This window comes from Larimichthys crocea, chromosome VI, assembly GCF_000972845.2.
Source record: "Larimichthys crocea isolate SSNF chromosome VI, L_crocea_2.0, whole genome shotgun sequence".
NCBI lineage: Eukaryota > Metazoa > Chordata > Actinopteri > Sciaenidae > Larimichthys > Larimichthys crocea.
Genome location: NC_040016.1, coordinates 21,855,105 through 21,881,628, shown reverse-complemented (window position 1 = coordinate 21,881,628; position 26,524 = coordinate 21,855,105). Strand labels below are relative to the sequence as shown.

Below are 26,524 nucleotides of genomic sequence, written 5' to 3'. Positions count from 1 at the left end.
GAAACATCGGATAGAGGAACTCAAAACAAAAAATGGAGCGTTTCAAAACAAAAAAGGCCGATGTTTCTGAATTCTCTTAAAAGGGTTACGTATGATTTCCAACATTCATCCTCGTAAAATGTTTCAGCACAGAACGACAGTTTGGCTCCAGACCGCAACAGGGTTACTCACAAGTTAAGGTTACATTTCCTCAAAATTCAGACTTTTCAGTACATATCAATTCAACTTTCGGTACAATTACCCTCAAATTCAAGGACTTTTCAGGTACAATACCTCTTTTAATCAGGACTTTTCCAGGACCAATTACCTCAAATCAAGGACTTTTCCAGGTACAATTACTTCGAAGTTTCAAGGGTACTTTTCCAGTACCTTACTCGCAAAAATTCAAGGACTTTTCCAGGTACAATTATCCCCAATTTCAAGGACTTTTCCAGTACAATTACCCTCAAATTCAAGGGCTTTCAGTCCAACCTTTTCCGGTTTTCATCCACTTACCTCAAATTCACAGTGAACTTTTCCAGGTACATTACCTCAAATTAAGGACTTTCCAGTACAATTTACCCTCAAATCCAAGGACTTTTCCCAGGTACAATTACCCTCACACGACTTTCCAGGCCCATACCCAATCAAGGACGGATCAAGGTTAGTTAGCTGTTACAGATACCTGAGAATGTGTTGGTGCATACAGACAACACAGAAGGTGCGCTTACATTATTAATTAAATTTGATTTCTATTCTTGCACCAATCAATATAGAATTCAGAGATATGCTTTAAAACCTTGAGGTTTCCCCCTATTCGACTTACAGAAGTACTTTATTATTAATCCCGTAGGGAAGAAATTGTTTCTTAACTTGTTTAAATTCACCTGCAGAGAGGACCAAGCTGCCAGCATGTCAAGCTGAATCAATTAAACATATACATCTATATATATTTGTGACACCATTAAAGACTTACATACTAAGTAAAATATTAAATAACTGGCACGAAACAAACAACAATATCACCAAAGTTTTGACTTATCGACGATGCAATTATATTATTGTTGGTTTGGGCGTTTTTATTGGATATGCTGATTAAAAAACATAAACATAAGTCGCTTAATAAATAATAAAAAACACACTGTGGTCCTGTTGTGCTTTGTTTGTTTTCGACAGAGTCCACGACAGACGTGTAGTCATTGTGTGGGGGGTTCACCCGGTGTCTGACCACCACAGAGCCAACGACAGGGCTCCTGTTTAGAGACAGTCGCTCTAACCCCCCTCCTCCACCTCCTCCTCCACCTCCCAACCTCTCCTCCACACAACGAAGCATTTTTCTCACACTTTTTTTTTTTCCACACGGGAGCAGGCCGAGTCAGGGCCACGTCAGACAGACAAGACAGGGAGAACATTAAAGTCTGCAGGCCTGCATGTGACGTAACACGGCAGCTAAAATTACACAACACGTCAGGTGACCCGTCTAACTCATTCATACGCTTTCATAACCGCTTACACGACCGCGTTAGATCAATAAAACAGCAAAACGTGGAATCTATGGCTCGACAGACCAACAGGACACGATGTGTGGGTAACCTCATGAAACGGGTTTTTATTTGCGGGTTTCACCAGGACAGAAGCTCAGCTGGATTTCACACAAACTTTAAGACTTTAAGGCAGAAATAGATTTTTAAAAGAAGGTTAGAAGGATTTAACCATCCTTCTTCTAACGAGTAGTAGTGGTTCCACCAGCTTCTTATCATTCCTCGTTTATTTAGTGTTGGTCCAGTTGTCGATTTGCTCCCGCCTTTCGCTACTTTTGGAGACCATTCGTTTATTTCCTTTTTTTTGTCTTATTTTTCCCTCTAACAATTTTTTCCCCCCCCCCGAGTCCCGTTGCTACTCATCAAACATTCACAGCTGCAGACTTGATGCGTTATTACCGGCGGAGAATTAGAAACATTTATGGGTGCATTATTATCAAATACAAACACAGCAGTCAGAGAGAGAAAGACGTCTTCTTTAAATCTACAGAGCAGATATGCATTTAATTGAGTGACAAACCAAAAACAAATTCAGTCACATTTGGAGGAGCTGAATATTTCTCACTCTGCTGATTAATAACTTTTAGCTTTGCTGTCCAACAGCCAAAAGGTTTGTCAGCTCATCGAGAGACAGATTCCTTTCCTGGAAGCACAGATGAGGAACCTCACTCCACCGCACAGTTGCGTCTGAAACACAGTTGTCATGGTTGTGGTCCCTGATGTCGGCTGCATAGTCTCCTCGCACAGTGAAAGATCTCTGCTCGGGCTCCAGACTCGTTATTAAACGTTTATATATCCAGCGATCACAGCCGAAGATCTTTCCCAGAGTTAACGAGCTTAAAACCAAACCCAGAGCAAACAAAAATAAAAGAAAAACTAAACTTCCAGCTGCTGGCCTGAGCTCCAAAACTACATGTCCCGCGGACGCTCCGACACCGTGTGCGTCCTCACCCGGACGACACCGCTCGCTCTGACGCTCTGCCACAGCTTTGTCTGCAACTTTTTCTCACACACATTCCCACACATAGTGAGGGGAAACAGCTGACCGGAACCTCCCCCCTCTCCTACAACCCCCCAACACCACCTCCAACACCCAATAGCTCGAACAAAGGGGGTCAATGTGAGGGAGGAGGGGGGAGGAGAGAAAGGAGGAAAAGGCAGAAAAGAAGGGGAGGGGGGATATGGTGGGGTGGGAGCGTCTGGGAGACACAGATGGGTCCGAGGGACGGACGGACAGAATAATGATGAGGGACGGAGGGCGGGGTGGAGAGGGAGGGAGGGACGGTTGGGTAAATAATATAATTAAAGAGAGAGAGAGGAGAGAGAGGACGGTCTAGACCTGTCTCATGAGACTCAGTCTGTTTGGAATGCCACGCGAGAGTTTGAAAACAAGAAACTGAATCTGTGTAAAATCTCTCAAAGTTTTATAGATATTATAAGATATTATAATGTATCTCTGTTCACATGATAACATTGTTAAACACTTTCATTCATCGTGTACAGTTTGTATCTCTATTTATTTCATTTTACTTTTAAGTTCGATTTTGTGAAACTCTTTTGTAACTTCTTTGTTTCTTGTTTTATTTTAATGCCGATGAATGTTACAGGTTCACGTTAAACGATGTTTACTGTAGTAGAAGTTATTTTAATAATGTTTGTCTCTATGCTGCTACTGGATGCTCGAATGTCCCTTTGGATCAAAAAGTACGAGTATCGATCTATCTTTATCTACTATCTATCTATCTATCTATCTCTATCTATCTATCTATCTATCAGCTATCTACGTATGAGGAGTTCTTTTCTTTTTTATCGTGTCAGGGATACTCGACGTCTCTGCTTTTCTTTCTTTTTGCTTGGCCAAAATAAAAATGTCACAATAATTTCAGATTCAGATCTGTACCCGTGGAACAACTCTCTTTTTCACTGCCACCATAACACAGAGTGGAAGTGGTGGTGGTGTTGTCATGTTGTTGTTCTGTTATGTTAAAGTGAGAGGTTGTGGCAGTGTGTTTCTTGGACGTTTGTAACGACATGCCGACCTCTCTTGGTCCAGCCTGCAGCCTCGTGTCCTCATGGTGGGCTCCTTCTGGCTCAGGACCCTCCTCGTCCTGCCCGGGAGGGACTGTCCTGTTTTTTAGGTGGTTTGGGCTGACACGGTGTTTACCCTGGTTCCTGACTCGAGTCCAACATCTGATACTCAAATCACTGGATAATGTGTCGACAGATGAAACGTTTAAAATTTAATTTAAACGACAGACGGTCACCGTAAACACCGCCGCACGAACTTCACACCGTCGTCTTCGTTTCTATTTGTAGGACCACTGAGGAAAGGATGAAGTGAAAGGAAGGAAGGAAGGAAGGAAGGAAGGAAGGAAGGAGGGAGGAGGAAGGAAGGACGGCAAACCCCAACCCAAACACACACAGACGGAGAGAAACATAAACACTCAGAGTTAAAATAAGGAAACGTAAATAACGTCACTTCCTCGTTCTTGTAATGAGCAGAGACAAGGACATGAAAGGACCAGACACTCAACCACACTGTATGCCAGCCTCGCCATCTTGTGTGAAAGCCACCAGACCTGTGTGTGTGTGTGTGTGTGTGTGTGTGTGTGTGTGTGTGTGTGTGTTGTGTGGGCACGTTGCCTGCCGACAGCTTGTCTGTCTCTCTGTTCTGTCAGTGGTGCTGAACTCCGTCTTTCAGCCAAAACGCTCCCTCCTCCTCCTCCCTCCTTCGTTTCTCTTTTTCAAATTCAAACCCAGCAGAACCTCGTTTATCTGAAGATTACTACTTAGACATTAAACAATGCAACAGTGACCGTCCATCACTACGTTATATAAAACGGGGTTGTTTATTTAAAAAAGGTCCGGTCCGGTTCCGGTATGAAATCTTCAGTCAGTCACGCACCAGCAACGATTTCACTGATTCTTGTGAGTGAACACTGGATCATATTTTATCAACTCTCTGTGATTTACAGAGTTTATGAGGAAGTGAAGTATGAAGTAAACGGCTCCTACAGGCCTCGGCTGATTGGAGGGGGTGGAGCCGGACGGAGTCGTGCCAGAACGAAAAGGAGCTGGGCCAAGCGGGCAACGACTGGGACTTTTAGTGTTTGTTTGGCGAGAGCTTGTGAAAAGACTAGTCAGTGGCTGACGCTGCTGGGGACTGGTTGATGTAATGTAATCAGAACTAATACTCGAGTACAGGCTGTGAACATAGTTACCACTCAAGCGGAAGTTATTCACACTCTGAAATTTTCTATCTGATTCAGGAGTCTCGTATTTTTAATTTATCTCGTTAGTTACGGATCATAATCACAGTGTGGACTGTGCAGGAAACGTATGAAAAGTTCTATTCAGCTGATCTGATGAGTCTTAATTTCATAGAAAATACTTTCTGACTGACCTGTGTGTGTGTGTGTGTGTGTGTGTGTGTGTGTGGTGTGTGTGTGTGTTGTCAGCCTGCCGTAAAACTTTGTCAGCTCCCAAATGGGGAGGTCAACGGGTCAGTTCCGCAGATCTCCTCCCTCCTCTTCCCTCATGCTTTATTTCCTGTCGTCTCTGATCCCTCCTTCATCTTGCATACTAACAAGGAGAATCACGTTCCATCCAGATGTTCTTCACAGTGTCAATACAGGAGGTTTTCTTTACCTAAGAAGATAAACACACGTTTGTTTAAACAAAGTGGAATGTTCTTTCCTCCTCTCCCTCTTTACGTCCCTTCCTTTCAATTTCTGCATCTTTTTCTGGCTCGACAAATTCAGTTTTTAAGCCGATGTGTCCCAGTGCACCGGTGGTGACAAAACCTCCCGGGGTCAAAAAGCAGCACACACACACACACACACACACACACACAACACAACACCACCACACCACACGGCCGTCGTCGCATTTTTACACCCCAAACAAGTGTAAAACAAGATGTGCTGTCAGAAACGTTTCAAAGTTTCCTTCATGACTGAGTTATAAGCAGCCCCTCCTCTAAACTCGTTCACTCCTGTGTGTTGTTTTATTCACCCTATAAGCTGCTTTATGTCCAAACTCGGGCCCCGCGGGCCACATCCGACCCGCCCTAAACAATTGGAGTGGCCCACTTAATCATCCCAAACAATCCTCTAAACATGGCTATTTTTCAAAATTGCATTTCCTTTATAAATATCCACACTTAATGATTAAGCTTGGCCATTCTAATTAAATAAACTACCTTATTTACAACTATTTACAGTACTAGCTAATTTTCATCCCCTCACACAATGGTATATTCGACGTGACTTTGCTCGTGATCAACTTTCGCACAGTCTGCCCGGGGGATTGACTCGGCGGGGGCAGGGGCGGCCCGCGCGGTGCAGGAGGATCCCCTCGTGGGACCCCTCCGCGCCCCATCTTCTGGGTCGGCTTGAAAGGCTCGGGGGCGAAGTTGGCTCACGGCTGGCGCAAGCTTACAAGCCCTCCCCTCCGCGGACCTCGCCGCTTCCCGGCGGGCGTGGACTTAGTGCTCGCTGCGCCCCTCTCGCGACTGTCGAATCGCAATTATCGCAATTTCACTTCCTCCGCAACCAACGCACCGAGCAAACTTTCACCGCAATTTTTTTGAAACCTCATGCAACATCAGGGATTTAGGCCGCAACTATTTCAAAAAAGGCCAGACATCCTGGTGGACTGATATCATTTCGGTTATAGACTGACCCCGGCCCCCCATCACTGAAAGGCAAGTTGATGTGGCCCCGCACCGGAAAAAGTTTGGGGACCCCTGGTCTAGAGGTTATTTATTCAGCCACTTTTTGACTCATATCTTAATAATGATCTGATTTAGCTCTGCGATAGCTACCGTTCATCACGTCGTTCAAAAATAGTCTCCGTTGAGTTCTGTTAACTCTTCCCTGTCGTGTTTTGCGAGCTTTGGTTTAAAATTCACAAAAAACAGTTCTGACTCCTGGGTGGTAAGCGGTTCTCGTGCCAACGTCTCCGCACGGCGAGGACAAACGGTCCGGAGCTGAAACACCGTGGTGAAGCTTCCTCATTACATTCTGCTGCTGTCTGCGGTCGCTGGCACCAAAAAGTTGAGACAAATCAAAAAAAAAAAAGTAAGGCCCTGATATTGTCTGAGAGAGAGAGAGAGAGCTGACTCACCGACTTAAATCTTGTCTCTCTCTCGGACTGACTGACTGAGTCCAGCAGAGTTAAAAGGGGGGACTGAGCTCGAGCCAAAGAAAGACGAAAGACGTGGATCTGTAGCTAATAAAAAAAAAAACACTTTATATACGGAGCTGGACAGGAGCTAAAGCCAGGACGTCTCGGCCTCTGCAGAACTTCTGTGAGTCCCAGAAACTTTCTGGAAGTTCAGTGCTGAATAATATATACTATGCTGCTGCTGTGGGCAGAGATGACGACTCGTCTGACAGCGCTACACTTACCTCTTTGAACTGTGCAACTTAGAAGAAAACAACACAACAACAACACACACACAAAAAAAAAAGCATTAAAACATTTTCACTTGTCGGTCGTGTTGCATGAGGAGGCTGCTGATCTCTTCCCTCCCTCTGGGGTGTTGTCTAGACAGGAGGAGGCTGTAAGCCTGCAGGCAGGCAGCAACTCCACGGTTAATCTAAAGCAATTAGCTCATTTGTTCTCCATGCCTGCTCTCTGTCTATTTGCCTCCTCCGTCCTCCTCCTCCTCCCCTCCTCGTCCACCGCCTCCTCCTTCTTCTGCATTCAAGCTGAAAGGTCACCAGCCGGTCATTGCCGAGTTCAGGTGGCTCAGAGAGCAGACAGACAGAGAGGGAGAGAGGGGGGGGTCAGGAGGACGGAGGGGGGGAGGAGAAGAGGGATGAGTGAGGGTGAGGAGAGGGAAGACGGGAGAAGAAAATAGAGGAAGGAGAGGAGGAGAGTCAGGCAGTGTGGCATTAATCCGACTGACCCGATCATTTATATCTAACAGTTATTAACATTTCATACCGCGGCAGACACCAACACACTGAAGTCGAGCATGAAGCCGGCGAGGAGACGATGAAGATGCGGCTACAGCTCGTAACCGTGAACAGTCAGGTTCAGACTTTACAGACTGAATTATGCAAAGTTCAGGATCAAAGTGTGATCCACAGCGACAGCAACCTCATCGAGAGACCTCGTACACTGTGTTCACCTGACCTGCCGCAGGTCACCTGACTCAGACAACACTAACACTGCTTCACTGGGCATGGATATGTGTTTTTTATTATTATTATTATTATTATTATTACTGCTTTGTCCGTAGGAGGAAAGGATGAAGACTGATTAAGAAAAGAGGCGGAAAGAAAGTGCAGGAAGTTTAGAGGAGAGAGAGGAAGGAGAGAGGAGGAAGGAGACAGAAGGAGAGAGGATCAAAAATCAATGCTGAACACAGAAAGAGGAAGAGAGAGAGAGACGAGAGAGAGGCTTCTCCCTTCCCCTTCTTTTCTCAGTCCTCGGATGACTCGACAGTCTGGGTAGTCAGAAATAGCACAGACAGCTGGTGTGTGTGTGTGTGTGTGTGTGTGTGTGTGTGTGTGTGGTGTGAGAGAGGGTGTGTGAGGAGAGAGAGTGTGTGTGGGTGTGTGTGTGTGAGAGAAAGCGAGTTATGGTCATAGGTGCACACAATTTGCTTGCTTGCCAATTTCCTGAGAAAGACTATAGGGGGTGGAAGTAGAGGGAGGAGGGGGGCACACACACACCCACACATGAACACACCACACACACCACACACACCACACACACACACACACACACTCTCCATGACTTTGGAAAGCGGTCATGGTGCAGCCAACAAGTGTGGGAACTTTGGTCCACAAACACTCCCACTGCTGGTTTCAACAGTGGGAAAACAGAGAGGGAGGTGTTGTGTGTGTTGTGTGTTGTGTGTGTGTGTGGGTTATTATCATCCTCCCCTCCATCTTTTACTGTCTCTTTCGTTGAGCTCAACAAAAACAAATCTCTTTCGGGACGTCACACACGAATCACGGTAAATCATTTTAAATTCGGAAGTAAATCGTCAGAAATACGTCGTTAACGAACCGACGGGGCAGATCAGAGGAGGACGGGGGAAACATCAGGCTACATTCAGCATGCTGATCCAGGGAACCTCCTCGTTAAAGCGTGGTCATAGTCGATGTGATTCATGCTCACCCGTCAAGAAAAGTGAAGATATGACGTGTGTCTGCACACCTGCAGAGCGGAGCAGCTACCTTCAACATCCACAGATCAGAGCTGATAGATCGGCATCGATGCACAGATAATCATCAATATGTTCAGATTAGGACACGTCAAAGCGACACATGAACAGCTGATCACAGGTTGATACTGAGCTCGGAGCTGATTTTATTAGTTTGAAGAACTTCCCTACCTTGCTATGCAAAATCCGAAATGTGAAACGAGTGAAACTAAGTTTCAAAGAAGCAAAAGAAAAATAAATTGTTTTTGTTTTTCTCCTTGGTGTATCTTCTTTATTCTTGTGCGGCCTGTTTGATGTTGAATAAATACAAATATCTCACACTGTTTGTGTCGGTCGGTAGAGACTTAAAGGTCCAGTGTGTCAAATATAGGAGGCAGAAATATATTATAATATTCATAACTGTGTTTTCATTGGTGTGTAATCAGCTGATAAAAGAATCATTGTGTTTATTAGAATATCTACAGATGCCACAGCTTTTCTACAGAGTCTGCCATGCTCAGTGCCACAAGCTGCAGTTCCTCTAACGTCCACTTGAGGCTGGCTCCAGAAGTGAGTCAGTCTCCATAAGTCCCCATGTCCAAATGTCCAACTTCACGCGAACATGTTTACAGCCTGGTACAAAAAAACAGTTTTGTCTCTGTAGCTAATTTCCCCGTCATGACAACTGTACTGAGGGTGAATTTTTACAACTCACCTGTTCACATTTATTAAAGGCTTAGTTATGCAGGATTAAGAGCGTGGACGCTTTGTTGACCGGTGGGTGCGGTTCAGGTGGTTTGTTTTATCATCCAGGTGTCATTTGGCTCGCCCATAGGTCTGAGTATTGATTCACCAGCATGGTGGTGACAAGAACCTGTGGGTGACGTCACCATGCTCTGTCCATTCTTTATACTCCTCTGGTTTCTACAGAATCCCAGAACCGACTAAACCATGGCTGTAGTTTTCTCCTTCCTAAGAAGAGTGAACAACATCAGAGTCAGTTTGTTTCTGCTTTTCACTCCTTGAAGAACATGACGAGGTGATTAATTTCACAATACCAACATGAGTACCACGATACTATACCAGACAAAGTATCACGGTTCTGGGTATATCGCGACACTGCTGCCTTTTTATTATCATTATTATTATTGTTTTTATGAACTGCAATGTATTTGTACACGTATATAAAAACTTATTACTTATAATGTTGTCTGGTGCTGATAATACTGGTGAAGTAGAATTAGCTGAAACAAGTTTGAAACACGAGTTTGGTTTTTTAAATTAGTGTTGCCACTACGACGACGCCGCGGCAGATCGCGCTCGGGCCGGTGCTTCTGCCATGTTGAGTGTTGTCTTCGCGGAGTTCGAAACACACGACCAATCAGCTAACGACGGGCGACCCAGCGTGCGGAACAGCCTATCATATCCCTGAACGTCACCAGTAACAGGCAACAGCCAATCATTCAGCAGCTGTGTATTCGGTCGCAGTAGTTGCCGTGTTGGTTTGTTTACAGGGTACATGCAGTGAGAAGCAGGGCGGAAACTGGCACCGGTAGTTTAGTAATCCACGGTAGGACCGTCCTGTAGAATTTCTAGTATAGTAGAACCGTTACGATCTGGCACCCTATGGGTATCCGTGCAACTCTAATTATGCAGCCGTTCTTCATCTTCACTGTGCTGTCCGAAAATATGTGCGGACATTATAAAAACACGCATAAATACAACGCTTCTGGTTCAGCCCCCAGCAGTCAGAACAGAGAGTTTGAATGTTTGTGTTTTCCTGGTTTTTAATGTGACACAGACAGAAGTCTGGCTGCAACAACAAAAAATGAAACAGAAGCCCGGCTGTGCTGACATCAGAAAATATCAGTTAAACAACACGACACACCTAGTGCTGTAATGGACACGCACAGTCATTAATGTTAACAACGGAAAAAATGAGAATATGTCAAGTCCAAAGACCAGGCAATCACACACACACACACCACACACACACACACACACACACACACACACACACACACACACACCACTCCTCTGTGTTCTGCTGACCTGCAGAGCATTCTGTCTGAAACATATGAAAATCAAACCTCATTATCAGCTGCTTGTCTGGTCTGTGAGAGTGTGGGTGGTGTGTGGTGTGTGTGTGTGTGTGTGAGATGCTCATAGAATTCTAGCCAGAAGGAGCTAGACTACCCCTGTCGTCTCGCACCCCCGCACCCCCCCACACACACACACACACACACACACACCACTCAGACCTTCGTCACAAACACACACTGTTCATTTGAATGTGAAAGAGAAGGGAAGTCAGACAGGTCGCACAGGGTAGGTCACCTGTAGACGGCTGTGTGTGTGTGTGTGTGTGTGTGTGTGTGTGTGTGATGGCTCCGATTCCAATGTGCTACTAGACATAAGTAATTTAATTAACAGTCTGAGGTGGGTGTACACACACACACACACACACTGCACAGAGGTTCAATCCCTGCTGCCCACAGTGCCCTGAAGCCAAGTGTTCTAAATCTATAATCTATATCACACTTTTATCTCATAAATGAAGATAAATGTTTGATTTTTTTTCAAAAATAAAACTGACATGAAATGTCCTGGGATGATTTTCTTTATATAAAGACTCGAGTTTACTGTGTCAGATGCAGAAAAACAGAACAGCCAGCTCATTTCTTGTCAACTGACTAATCGGTGAATCGATTAATTGTTGTTAATTGTTACTCCCCATTTCTGAGTCGCTGACTTTGGTCACATTCAGACGGGGTCAGGGTCGGTGCTTTTTATTTCACCGATTTAACCGGCTTACTCAGGCCAGCGCTCGCTCACTCTCATTCACTGTCTAAGTCGCTGACTGATGCGAACTTCTCAAACCATTGGACATAAAGCAAATTAAACTTCTTCCGTCACTATTTTGTAGCGTAATTGCAAGTCAGACACTTTCAGGCGTCCATCTGGACTCTGATTGCGGCCGCAGAGTGACTGATCGGTGAATCGTTTGATTGTTGTTATTGTTTACTCCCCTTTCTGAGTCGCTGACTTTGTCACATTCAGACGGGGTTAGGGCTGTGGCAAATCAAAACACGGGTGAATGTAAATGCTGCTGTGAAACAATCAGGAAATAACTTTTTATTCACCGATTTAAACCGTTTACTCAAGGCCGCGCTCGCTCACTGTCTCACATTCACTGTCTGAGTCACTCGACTGATGAGAACTCCTCTCAAACCATCGGACATAAAGCAAATTAAACTTCTTCCTGTCACTATTTTGTAGCGTAAATTGCAAGTCCGATACTTTTAGGCGTCCGATCTGGACGTCTGATTGGCGGCCGCCGAGTGACTCGATCGGTGAATCGATTAATTGTTACTCTCCTTTCTGACCTCTCTGACTTTGCTCACATTCAGATCGGGCGCAGCAGGTTTGTCGTAACTAACTATGCATTGGTTTGATTATATAAGATCCAGACTTCACTCAGTTGGATTAAACCGGACATATCGGATCCAGCGCGAGCTGTACACCGACTTTTCTCTGCACACCAAGTTGCCGGTTAACTCCGCTCCTTACTCTTTGGTGAAGGTCTGGTTGAGTTGATTCATACATCACGTCAATTTTATAAGTTCTTTTTCTTTTCTTCTGCAGGTTTCGAGTGGGAAACGTCGCCTCCTCTCTCTTTTGTGACGGTTGTTTGGCGAAAAAAAAATGAGTCTAAAAAATATTGAAGGAACAACCTGTTTTGCTGAAAACGCAGTGTGTGTGTGTGTGGTGTTAGATAAAGTGAATACCAGTTGTGCAAAAGAGTATGAGATCAAGCCGCCTGCATGGGGGGAGATGTGGTATTACGTGTGTGTGTGTGTGTGTGTGTGTGTGTGTGCGAGCCAGAAATGCTGCCCTGTCTAAACAGTGTGTTACTGCCAAACCAAAACCAGCTCGGCCCCGGTCCTTAAACACACACACTCACACACACACACACACCTGGCTAGACACACACAATGTCTGAATGTCTAACCCTGTGTGTGTGTGTGTTTGTGTGTGTGTGTGTGTGTGTGGTGTTAATAAGTAATGTTAATGAAATGAAAGCACATCAGTTTATGTGAATTTGTGGAAAACAGGTCAAAGTTGTGAATAAGGCTAATGTCTGACACATCTACAGTGTGTGTGTGGTGTGTGTGTGTGTGTGTGATTCAACAGGCAGTTTTCTCTGAGCTGGCATATGATGTGAAAGGACTCAGCAGCTCTGCAGAGCTTTTCAGCCTGTTTTAGCTCACCAGTTTTGGAGGTTTTTCAGCAGTAAGGCTCAGATAACCCGACCACGCAGCAGCTAAACAGACGATGTGGTGATGGATCTGTGTCTGGTGTGTTTGACAGACTGATGTTGACTTTAGACTTTGTTAGAAACAATTAGCGCAGCTCTTAATGACAGGTGAGATGTTATCATCAGTGCCCTGCTGCTCTAGTTTATTTTAGCTTCTTTGGTGGATCCGATCATTTTAAAACAGACCCGGGCGTTGTGACCTTCAAAGGAGACTAGCTCTTTTATTACGACTTTTCTAGTAGTTTCACCTCTTGAACCTTTTATAACCTCAAATAAATCAAAATAACTTCTGTTTGTGGTGATTTTATTTCGTTAATTTAACAGTTTGCCTCAGAAGAGTGACTCAGCAGACTCGCGGCGTATAAATCGCGGCGGGGGGTATAATCCAGTGAGCCGGAGAATAGCTGAATAATTTCACTCTATTTGGTGATTAAGGGGTTTATTCGACCAAAACCAGAGGTGTAAAAGTTAGAGTTTAAATTTTGTTGTTTGAGTGAAGTGTGTTTGAGTTAACGAGGCAATTAAGCTCATCTTAGCTCAATAAAAGAGAGAACATGAAGCGTACGGCTGTTTAATAAGGAAAAATAGACGTATGAGTATTTCCTTTTTGGACTGACGCACACATCTGCACGATATATTGGCAGTCACCAGTTGTGCTGGGCTGATGGTGTCAGACTGGAAAATTTTCCACACTGCCCAACCCTATGTCATATTCATGTCCAGCAGTGGCCAAAAGTGTATAAGGGTCATAAAGTGGGGCATTGTTTCATTTTTAATGGGTCGCAAGCCAAAAGGTGGAGAACCACTGTAATACACTTAATATCTCAGTCAGGTGTCATATAACTTAATAAAGTGAATAACTGAAACATGTGATGCTTTCATGCTTCCTCTGGCTCAAAGCTTCACCTGCCTCGGCCGACAGTGCAAACACCGGCTGTTTGAAAAGACCTTTTCAGCGATGATGATCCTCCCAATGAATCAACTGCCCTGTTCTTTTTTGTTTCTGACTGGAGAGATAACCTTTTTCGTTAGAACAAAACAACCCGAGCAGAAACCCAAAACTCGCCGCGACAAAAGCCGCTCAAACGAAGCGTGGCGGAGGAAAAGTGCGTCAACGTCAAGTCAAGTTTATCCCGGAGACATCTGGAAAAAATCCAACACACACCTGGAAAATTCAGCAGAAGGGAGCAGGCTGAATTACAGTTATGTTGTCGTTTCTCCACAATGAATCCAAAAAGTTCATGAGAGAGTAATGAAGTATTCATGAGGATGGAGTGGATGGATGGATGGATGGCAAACAAGCTGGGAAACTGGCTCGGTGCCTGCAGAGCACAAACCGATATGGCCTCATATATATGTGTTGTGTTTGTGCCAGCTGGCAAGTCTACCCCTCTCTCTCTCTTGACTGAAGGTGTGGGAGGTTGTTGGACACAATGCGAGCAGCGATTGTTGCCGATGTTGCCAAGAATCTGTCAACTCAGGTGTGATGAGAACTTTTCTTTTTGTTTTTTCTAAAGAAACTCGTTGGCTCGGGGGTTTTTCTTCCTGCAACGAGACTCTACCCTCCATTGTCCCGCTCGTAGGAGGCAGAGGAAAAAAAACGACCGAGGCTTGAGGTGAAAATGGCGCGATGCTCTCAAGGCTGGAAACAAAGTTGATCAGATAAGATTGTCAGCCCACCTCCGCTCCACGTCTTTGCCCCCAAGGTTAGGTCGAGGAGGCAGGACTACAAACAGGTGGCGTCCAGAGCCATGTCAGAAACATGTGGTTGACCTCCCGCAGACTTGTGTTTGTGTCCATTTTCTTCTGTTTGGGCCTTTACCAAAGATTTAATCAAGTAAAAGTTGTTCCCACAGATCATTTGTTGACGATGCAGTTATAAATATCTAATATTCTAAAGTGAAGTATTCAAATTTGTTTGGTCCAAAAGCTCGTGTTTTTCACTCTGATGATGTGATACTAAAAGCTCAGTTTTGAGGTTAGTGTGGTAAAAAGGCCACGGGGGGAGAAAAAGACGTGTCTCCCCAGCTCAGAAATCTGAATAATAAACCCAACACACTATTATGATAACATTTTATTTTGAAGTATTCACCGGGCTTTTATGCGCTCACCTCTTTTGCCCTAAAACCATTAAAACCAATCATTAGTGTGACTGCTGAGTCTGAGCCTGCTGCTTTGTCTAGAAGCTGTTATTTGTTTTTGTGTGTGTGTGTGTGTGTGTGTGTGTGTGTGTGTGTGGCTGTTGTTCGCTGAGGTGGAGCTTGGCGTTTATAATAAGAATCGTGTGGTGTGTGTTTTGAATATTGAATGTATAATGTCATTTTTTGTAATATAACAGGAGGCGGAGTCTTATGTCTGTGTGTGTGTGTGTGTGTTGTTGTGTGTGTGTGGTGTGTGTGTGTGTGTGTGCGATGCAAATGATGTGGTCCCAGCTGTTTCCTATAGGCCAGAGGGCAAAGTGAGGCAGCACAGTCCTCACTACGAGTCTGTTGTTGTGTGTGTGTGTGTGTGTGGTAGGGGTCAAGCCCACGGTCATGAACGTCTATGTCATGTGTGTGAGTGTGTGTGTGTGTGTGTGTGTGTGTGTGTTAGCAGACTGAAGTGTCTATTGTCTAGATCGGTCTCGCCGTCAGGACCAGACCAGCTGACCGGTGACGTCTCAGCTCGGCTCCTCACGTATGAAAGTGTCAGTAAATAAAACATATGAACTTTATAACACGTTACGTCAACTCCTGCTACTCATACTGTGTTTATGACACATTATATGTAGCTGTAAACACAAAACAAAGACTATTCTGTCTGTCTGTAATTATAAACTCTCCTATATTTTTAATGTCGTCGTTCGTGAACGGCCTCCACTGACAGAGTTGACAAATACATTAATAAGTGCTTATAAATACATTATAGTGTGTTATAAGTGTTTATCTATTATTATATTGAGTTTTTATATTAAGTTTGAAAGTTAGCGTTAGGCTCGTTTTGTTTTTTCTCTCTAACGTATAAGAAACGTTCTTAATCCGAGTGTGTTTGTATATCTGTGATTTGTTGAGTCATTTTTATTGTTATTATTTTGTGTTAAATGCAGAAAGAAAAGCTGATTTTATTCTTTGAACTAAGCTCATCAAACAGGACGCTATCGGAGCGTGAACTTGTTCCACAACCGCCTTCAATCAGCCAATCAGCTCTCAGCCTGTCAGGCGTTGCGTAATGATTTTGAATCATTAAAGACCTGATACATCTAAAATCTATAAAAACAAGCTGAACTAATCAATACACTCACAGTTTAAAACGTGCTGAGTCATGTTGTGGTAACGAGATGATCAGCTCTACCTTCATGAAAATGAGACACACACACACTTTTAAAACGAGCCTGCTCTTTCACCCCCTCCCCCCCACGCTGCCTTCTCATGACCTGACCCCTGATCTTTGCCCTCTAGATACCCAGACTGCCTCACTCCACCTCCACCCTCCATCCCTGCAGATGCTGAGCAACTTTGGTTTCACATGCAAAAAGAATCATTTGCATACACACACACACACACATTTGAATATTTGAATATTTCTAATGGTAATTATACGCTAAACAAATGTGTGTCACGTAGGTCTGTCACAGCGTCTCTTCGTCTGTTTCTGCAGCGCACACAAACAGTTTAGAGATGAACTGCTTCAGTATCATTTGGATCAAGCTACAAAATACTTTTTCTCTCCACGTCACAGACTTTTGTGCCCAGGAAAGATTAAATAACTCAACATAAAGAGACAAACTCAGGATTTAATCTTCTCCAGGTTATAGACTGATGACTGAGAGCGACGTGTAAGATGTTAAAGACGTGGCTGCATCTAATTCATCTTTTCTTAATTTATTAATTTAATGTCAGAGATTAAGTGAGGACACATTTGAAGTCTTAAAAGCCAACAACGCCGTCTGCACCACAAGTTCACATTCTGCAGTCTGATCAAATCAAACATAACTTATTTCCACTTTTATATAGTTTTCTATTTGCACTTTGCACAGGTTTAATTTAAATTCTGATTTGAATGTTTGTTGACTGTGTCATGCTGCTCCCGGATGTCTGTCTGTCTGATTTACTTGCATGAGAAAAAGTTTGTAACGTTTGATCTTTTATCTATTATCAACTAAATGATTAATCAGCGACTTGTCTCATCTCTAATTAACATACACGACAAACACGGCAGAGCTTATTCCAGTTCAAACCAACTTAAAGACTTACAGAGCAGATAAGACTAAGACTAATTAACAAAAGCCAAAAGACACTTTTAATTTCTTCCCTTGCACGTAATCAGATGTTAATGTGAACACTCAGAAACTTCTCAGACGACGATCCTCCCGGCACAGACTAATTAATGGAAGACGAGACGTGGTTGTTTTGAGCTACTTAAACAGACAACAAAAGTGTTTAGAGGAGCAGACAGACTCTCCTTCAGACTAATTAATGAAAAAACAAGAGACGATCTTTACCCACAACGTGGCATGTCTGCGCATACATCAGGCAGACAGTCACCGGCTGTATTTATAGCGCTCTGTCCTCAGACGTCTCTGTATGGATTTATTCACACTGTGAGACAGACACAGGGCCGGCTCTGACTTCAGACTAATTATTTGAACAATATGGGTTCAGCTCAAACACCGGTTCATATGCAGATTATATGCACACACACACACACACACACACACAACCCCCAAAGTGACAATGACCTTGACCCCTTAGACGCACACACTGCATGCACACATCTACATATATGCATGATGAGAGCGTTATTGACTTCTTCTGGTTTGTGTGTGTGTGTGTGTGTGTGTGTGTGTGTGTTATTGGTGTCTAGACCAAGAAACAATGAACGGCTGAGAGGATGAATGAATGAAAGAAAGGCATGTAGGGAGCACGGGAGGAATTAAGGAAGCAAGGAAAGAGGAAGGAGCTTAATGGTGGGAGAAAGAAAAAGTTTAAAAAGTTTAATTAACGACGTTTCTTTGAGTGTTTTATGTCGGATCATCCTGCGGGTTTATGTTTTATTTATTTCATCTTTATTACTGAGAAATCTGTCGTCAGATCAGTTCACTACAATACCCATGAGCCTCTGCTGCCAAGGAGAAGGAAATCCAGGCGTGAACCGAAAATCAGCAAAACAAGCCCACCTGTCTGTCAAAGCGTCCACGCTCTTAATCCTGCATAACTTTAAGCCTTAATATAATGTGAACAGGTGAGTTGTATATAAATTCACCCTCAGTACAGTTGTCATGAACGGGGAAATTAGCTACAGAGACCAAAACTGTTTTTTGTACCAGGCTGTAAACATGTTTATTTCTGCTGTGAAGTTGGACATTTGGACATGGGGACTTATGGAGACTGACTCACTTCTGGAGCCAGCCTCAAGTGGACGTTAGAGGAACTGCAGCCACCAGGTTACTGCTTGGTAAAAACAGAACTCAGCGCCATAGTTGCAGAATTCATCCCGGACATCGTCTGTTCAGCTTCGTCACACTGTAATCTTTAATTTCTGCCTCTGTGATTGGATGTTTATTGCCGAAATGCACCTTGGGAGTCAAAGTTAACTCATTGCCTTTGACTTTTTTAAAATTAATAAACAGTTGAACAGGGATGAATTCATGCCCATCTGTAGAGATGAGTGGAGTAGCGTTGACTTAGCGGCACTTTTATTTCTGGGACCAGATCGTAAAGGAATGAAAACGTCCACAGAAGGTCGTCAACATGACTCAGACCACTAGACGGTAACAGTCAGCGCCTGCTGACTGCAGCTGGACTGGGCAGCTCCCAGTATCGTACCGTTACACGAAACTGGCAAACAAAGAGGATGCAGCTGAGTCAACCCCCCGGCTCCAGATAAATCATTTCTTTCCGAGACAAATTACTGTCTATTTATCGTACACGAGGATTAGAGCGTCTCTGGTTCTGGGACGCTGCCAGCTGTCAGTCAAAGACGAGAAAACACAAAAGGCAGAGTTTGATCCACGCGGGCTTCTGTAAACACAAACCTCTTCTTCTATCCGCTGCAAACGCAGAAAGAAAACACTGTACAACAACAACACACGGTCGCACGGACGGGAAATTAATAGACAAACGTGTGTGCACACACACACACACACACACACACACCACTGAGACAGCCAGACAGAGAGGTTTACATAATAAGTCTAGGAGGCCAGCCAGACTCAGACTCAATCATTTAATTTCCATGATTCACTGAGTGAGAGAAAAGAGAGCCAGACAGAAAGAAAGAAAGAAAGAAAGAAAGAAAGAAGCCGTCAATGAAAAACAGTTGGTCATGTTAGATAAATATGACAAAATATGACAGGATTTCTTTGGAGAGCTCGAGCTGTCTCTGGGATTTGTTGAAACACGTCTGCCTCGGGCTGCCGTCACAGCTCGTATCTGTTGTGGATCTTCTTCTTCTTCCTCTTACAAACTTGACACCGCTGTCGAAAAGAACAACTTCTGTCTGACACCGATCGGCTCTCTGTCCGTCCGTCCGTCCGTCTGTCAGGAGGTTGCAGTTACGGCGGTTGCACCACGAGTGCGCTGTCAGAAGTTACTTCATCTTCTGATTAGTACACGTCGCCTGTATCGCGCGGCAACTGTCGCTCAGACAGGATGTGGAGATGTGACACATGACTGTGACAGGATGACACATGACGGATTTCAGAGAGTTTGTCAAACTGAAAATATAGTAAATATCATCAACCGCTGAAGTTTGACATATTTAAAAGTGTCAGATTTAGCAGAATATGGCAGAAATGGAATATAATATGTATTCATTCATGCTTAATCACCGGAAAATAATAATTATTATATACTTGGAATCACTGGATTCAGTTTACGGACACAACACTCAGCAGACTGAGCGTTTGGTAAAAGAAACGGCCACTACACAGCGAGACGCGACACGTTCTGGCAGCACCGTGGCCGGTCGGGGCTGATCGTGGCCGGTCGGGGCTGATCGTGGCCTTTCTAGGCAACGTTTGTGACTCCACCTGAAGCGCCGCAGCACGTTTCAGAAGAGCTTCTCCCGGGGCGGTCTGTAGCGTAGTGGGTTAAGCGGCCGCCCCGTGTGTGGAGGCTATAGTCCCGGTTCCAATCCTGCATCCGACGGCCATTTACTGCGTGTCACTCCCCCTCTCTCTGCTTCCTGTCTATCTTCAGCTGTACTATCATTAAAGGCATAAAAGCCCAAAAAAATAATCTTGGAAAAAAAAGAAGAGCTTCTTCCCTCCTCTATATTAGATGGACGCCGCAAACAGGATCGAGTATCTGTCAGTTTTTAAAATAAAACACCCTGTGTAGACTTCCTATCGTAGAAGAAAAGGGAAACTATTTAATAATGATAAACCAGGGTAAAATGACCATGTCTGAGCAAGGTAACAAAGTTTGGCTTCTGAAATGCGCCCGGTGGGAGAACGGACCCAGCGGCGTCACAGAGCTGTGCCCGGTGGTAACCATGGAGAAACAGTAGCTGGTAAATATGTTCAGCTCTCGTGCTCGCAGGACACAGACGGGGATCGAACCAATGATCACCTGACGAGCTGATGAGCTGCTCGACCTCCTGAGCCACAGACGTTCATGTCAGTCACTCACATTTACAGTTTGGATGTTTCCACTGAGCTCACTTCTTTTATGAACAACGTGCAGAACCTTCAGGTAGGCAGGCCGACTTTCCCCAGTGTTACATGAGCTGTGATTAATTAACATTAATGCCCCGTGTCAGCTGCCAATAGGGCCACGGTAAACTTGGCCGCGGCCCGGTCAAAGCGCTCTCTCAGGCCGGGGACTGTTTGCGAGCAGCACTGCTCGAGAGCGCGTCCGATATATATTAAATCAACATTTAATATCTCCTGCCGCTCATCTCGTTTTCAGGTTGTGTGCTGTTAATTGTGTTTCTGCTCACTCGGCTGACAAAAATAAAAAATGATAAATTGAATATTGAAGCTGTTTTTATCTTAAGTTACAAACACAAATGGATTCGATTAGGGATGTAAGAGGTGTCGGGATTCAGAGCTGATGAAACCTCACACAGGGATGTGGTGTAGAGGTTCAGCGTCTTACTCATGAGCGCACGGAGATCAAACCTGTGACTAAACGGTCAGGAATGTGTCACACTGTGTCCTTCCTGCAGCTCGTCACCTCCCGTCCACGCAGGAACAACTCTGACTCGTTTTTCCTCGAATTCAATAACCAAACTAAATACCGCTACCCTCCGGCTGAACTCTCTCACACACACACACACACACACACACACACACAGCTAACATTTATGTTGGCCACAGAGGCAGACGTTAGAGGTGTCGGTGTTACGAAGGCCAGACATGTAGTAACAAATGTACAGGGAAACCAAGCTGCTGGTAGGAAATGATTCTTACAAGCCGATACCAGCAATGACTTCACCACACACACACACACACACACACACACACACACACACACACAGCTAGTCTGTGAGTAATGCTGATGTCATGTGCTTTGACTAGCAATGTCTGCCGCTCAGAACAGATGTGTATTTGCATATTACAGAGAGTGTGTGTGTGCTCTTGTATGTCAGCGGGTGTAACAGGTATAAGGAACCCTACAATTACAACTTCACAGATCCAGATGAGGAGCGACGTGTGCGGCGGGAGAGACAGACAAGTCAGACAGTCAGACAGACAGACAGATGGATGGTGGTCTGAAGTGAGTCAGGGTCTCTGTAGCTCCTTTACAAGTCTGCGTGGGTTAAATGCAGCTGTTCCAGGACTGCAGGTTCATCTGAGCTGCTCGTTCACACTCATGTTAGTATGTAACGCCGGGTTTTAGCTTGGTAGTGGTTGAATTCTGAACAGATAAAATGATACAGCTAGAGGTAATAATACGACAAAATCTGGATTTTTTTTTATTTGGTTGAGCTTTTAAAATGAGCGCCACGGTGCCGCGAACACTTCTCTATGTTTTTAGTACTTTTTCCGACACCAGTCTCCATCTGATTGTGCGCAAACATGGACAAAACATCTTCTGTCTGTTAGACGGACTACTCCGTGATACATCAGGTGTCCCATTCAAAAGGCAGCGCTAGCGTACGGTCTAACGGCACTACCCAGGCTTCAGACGGAGCATGGAGAGCGTAGCATCACTAACGTGGCTGAATGCGGCTTTCAAATCGATGAGGTTGAAACCGGGTCGCTGCCGGAAGGACTCAAGTCGAGACACAAACGTTAATCTTTCTATACCATGAGCCACTTTAACAAGTGAATTTCCTCGATTCTGGGATCAATAAAGTCGATCTTCTTTTATCTTTATCGATGTATTCCTAAGATCTCGTGAACCCCTGCTGTGTCTACGTCTTTCCTTTGATGGCCACATCTCGAGTGTAAAACGTGGATTATCCTCCGTTAGACTTTCATCTTTCCTGCCACGCTCGGCTGCGAAATGTCCAGTAAAGCTGAAAACACCTTAAACATAATCTTTGTTGGTTTTTTTTGTTAAAATAAAAGGTCACGCATCATGAGACTTTCTATCAACGCCCACACTGTTTTCATTTCAGCAGAATGTTTCTCCCTCCTGACACCTTGTTCCTTTTTCTTCTTCTTTCTAAAGTTTCGACATCTTCTTCTTACTCGGTGCTGTCTCCTCCTTTGACTTATCTGATTCCCCCCGTTTGTCTTCTAGACTAAACATCATGTCTGTTCTCAGACAGGAGGAATTGTGCGTGCGCTCTTATCTTGTCTTTTTGTTACAAGCTCGCGTTTTTCTGCTAAAAATACAAACCCTCGTGAAAAACACTGTCATAAAAACCTGTAACCCCTTCCGTGTGTCGCTCCTTCTTGTACGAGAATAATAAATTCAACTTAAACCTTGATACTTTGAATCCAATCCTCTTTATTGAAGGGTCACACTTCTAACTCACTCATCCAGCTGCTCAGACGTGAGCTGAACATCACGTATAATTGCATTTCCTGGTGTTTAAACTGGTCGGACACGTCTCAATAATCACTGCTGCAGGCATGTGGCGGCGACACCAGCGTGAACCCTTCCTACACATGATTATGTGAACGCATTACTCACCGGGCTCTCGATAATCTTCCAAATTTAAATCTGGAAAGTCATAATAAACCTGTCAAAACATCTCCTCAACCATCCAAGAAAATGAATAAATGTGAGGTGGACGGGGGCCACGCAGCACTGAATCATGCTGCTTTTTTTAAAAAAGGCTGTAACAAATCGTTTTGGGTTTTTAAAGGCAGCATTAAATCTCGCTGCATGTTTTCCACTCCTGAATCATGTTCTGAGAACTGAACTCACAGAATGTAGTCTGAGTATTTAAAAATGATATTAATAATGTGTTTATTATTTAGTGGATTCATCCAGATATGAGCTGCGACGACGACGACTGAGAAGCTGGAAATGTTTCTGCAGACTGAAACTATAACTTTCATTTGAGGAACATATTGTGCGTATATTTATGTAATCTAGTATTTGATTTTTGTCCTTTTCTTCCTTTCTTTGAGAAGAGTTCAATCTGGGGCAGCTGGATTCTCCACCAAGAGGCTTCTTCCTACAATCTACTCTGCAATAAACCTGTTTCTGATTAGTCAATCTGGGGATAACTGAACTCTAATAACCAATAAATCATCTTTAGTCAGTCTCTCTATGGTTTCAGCTTCTCCAATGCTACTTTTCTTACTCTTTTCTGGGTGCTCTGGGCCTGTTGTTCTGACAAACAGACATTTTGAAGACAATATCTTGGAATGTGTTGTACATATTTATGTCGTCTAGAACTTTTGATTTTTGTCCTTCCAGTCTTTGAGAAGGGTTAAATCTGGCCTTCTTCCTCATATTTTTCACTTAATGTTTGTTTTGCACCAAAAACACTAAGACAAATTCCTTGAACCTCTGATTCTCTACATGTTTATGTCGTCTAGCACTTGATTTTTGTGTTGAGAAAGGTTAAATCTGGGGCTGTAGATGCATAGAGACGTTTCACTTCTCAACCCAAAGGCTTCTTCCTCAAATCTACTCTGCAATAAACCTTTCTGTTTCTGATTGGTCAATCTGTAGGAAATTCATCTCTAATACCAATGAAACATTATTAGTCAGTCTCTTTCTGGTTTCAGCTTCTCCAATGTGAATATTTGCTACTTTTCTTACTCTTTCATGATCATAAACTGAATTTTCTGGGTGCTCTGGGCTTTTGAAGACAATATCTTGGACTCTTGGAAATGTGTTGTACATATTTATGTCGTCTAGAACTTTTGATTTTTGTCCTTCCAGTCTTTGAGAAGGGTTAAATCTGGCCTTCTTCCTCATGTTTTTCACTTAATGTTTGTTTTGCACCAAAAACACTCTGATTCTCTACAGGTTTATGTCGTCTAGAACTTGATATTTGTGTTGAGAAAGGTTAAATCTGCGGCCGCTGGCTGTAGATGCATAGAGACATTTCACTTCTCAACCGAAAGGCTTCTTCCTCATATTTTTTTTGGCTGAAAACTGAACTCTGCAATAAAGCTGTTTCTGATTGGTCAATCTGCAGGAAATTAATCTCTAATAACCAATGAATCATCTTTAGTCAGTCTCTCTCTCTGGTTACAGCTTCTCCAATGTAAATATTTGCTACTTTTCTTACTCTTGGGGATGTTTTGAGCTGTTGTTTTGACTCTGGGAAACATGTTGTGTGTTTTTATATCGACTAGAACTTGACTTTTGTCTTCCTTGTTTTTCATTTCCTTTCTTGACTTCGCGAAAGGTTAAATCCGGGGCAGCAGGCTGTAGATCCGGTAAGACGTTTCACTTCCCATCCAACAGACTTCTTCCTCATATCTTTCACTGCAGATAAATCACTTTTCTCTCTCTGTTGATTACAGCTTCTGAATTTTTTGGGGAGTTTTTGAGCTGTTGTTTTGACATTTTAAAAAGACGACGTCCTGGAAGCTGTGACAGCCGCTCGTTGACCATTTTTTATAATCTTGTCCAAACAGACACACACTAATACACACTAATACACACACACACACACACATCTTTCATCTAAATGACCTCTCTGTATTATGACTGTATGCATTACCAGACCAGGGTTGGAGTCAATGCTTCAAAGATACACACATAAAAGCACACTCATATATATATAAACACACACACACACATACAAACACAGGGATTTCCCGGATACGACCACACACACACACACACACACACACACATATATAAATCGAGAGCGCGCACACATCCACGCGCGCGTGCACGCAGGCAGACGGCGGGCGGCCAGACAGACGTCTGGCTGCTCGAATGACGAAGCGGCGACAAAAACTTCCCCCAACTCTTCCCCCTCCACCTTTTTTCTCCGCTTTTCACCGAGCAAACCGACAATAATAAACCTCCACGGTAACTTCCAGACACTTTAAAGCCACTTTAAGTCGTTATTTTCGTACAAATAAGTCGTATAAACCCCCCCTACACCCTCCTGCGCGGGTTCAGACACAACGCCACAAACGGCTCCGTGGAACCCCCCCTCAACCGTCACGGACCAACTGTCAAAGTTAGCGTTTTTCAACCAAAAAAAGACACATTTTTAAATCAAAACCGGAGGTTTTATTCCGGTGAAGAGACGTGAGGCTTCGGTTCAAGTTCAAAATCAACCGTTTAAAGCTTCAGAGGAGACCTAACGTCTTTTTTTTTTAAATAACGCCAGCGATTAAACTAACTAACTAGCTCGCTTGCTGTAGCGGTACACAGGCGGTAACGTCTTTTTTAGGTTGTAACGTTAAAAACACGAGTGAAGCCAGTTTCTCTACCTCCGAGGATGCCTCGCTTTTGCTCATCAAGTTCAAACAAACATCCACAGCCACATTTTAAAAAGTCGTTTACAGTTATATAAACTATATATATATATAAAAATAGGTGTGTACTCACTGATTTCCATGCTCTGGAGCGAGGTGTAGCGCTTGCAGTTACAAGTACAGGAGACATTGCGCCGGTGTGTTTAAAACACATCAAGTTCAACATTTAAAGGCTCCTTGAAAAAGCAGGCATGAATGCTCCCGAGGAGAGGAGAGGAAAGAGGAGAGGAGAGCACACTAAATATATAAATATCTATATATATATAAAAAAAACTCCCCCTTTAAAAAAAGAAATCCTCCCTTTTTCTCTCCAGCCTCCTCTCCTTCCCCTCCGGTCCGGTCCGTCCTCCTCCTCTTGCCGCGGCTGCTGCTGCTGTCTCGGCTCTCTCCTCCTCTTCTGCTCGGTTTCTCCTCCTCTTCCTCCCGAAATCTATCTATCTATCTATCTATCTATCTATCTATCTATCTATCTATCTATCTATCTATCTATCTATCTATCTGCGTACCGTACAAGTGTCGGTACAGTAGTTTGAACTAGTTTAAATGTCCGGTTCCGTTCGGGTTTAGTGTGTTCCGTGTTTTCAGCCGAGTGACCGGCGACTAAACTGCTAACGGACGGTCTGTCTGGTCCTGTCTGTTCCTCTCTCTCTCTCTCTCTCTCTCTCTCTCTCTCTCTCTCTTTCTGTCTC

At 43.9% G+C, this 26,524-nt stretch overlaps 1 protein-coding gene across 1 annotated transcript in view; it reads right to left on the bottom strand.

Moving 5' to 3' along the window:
* Positions 1–26,060, bottom strand: part of pmepa1 (prostate transmembrane protein, androgen induced 1) — a 52,123-nt gene extending 26,063 nt beyond the window's left edge. The window contains exon 1 of the mRNA XM_027279212.1: positions 25,909–26,060. Within this exon, the coding sequence (XP_027135013.1) occupies positions 25,909–25,918 (10 nt within the window). The 5' untranslated portion in view covers positions 25,919–26,060. The remainder of the gene's footprint in view (positions 1–25,908) is intronic.
* Between the last annotated feature and the right edge of the window lie 464 nt (positions 26,061–26,524).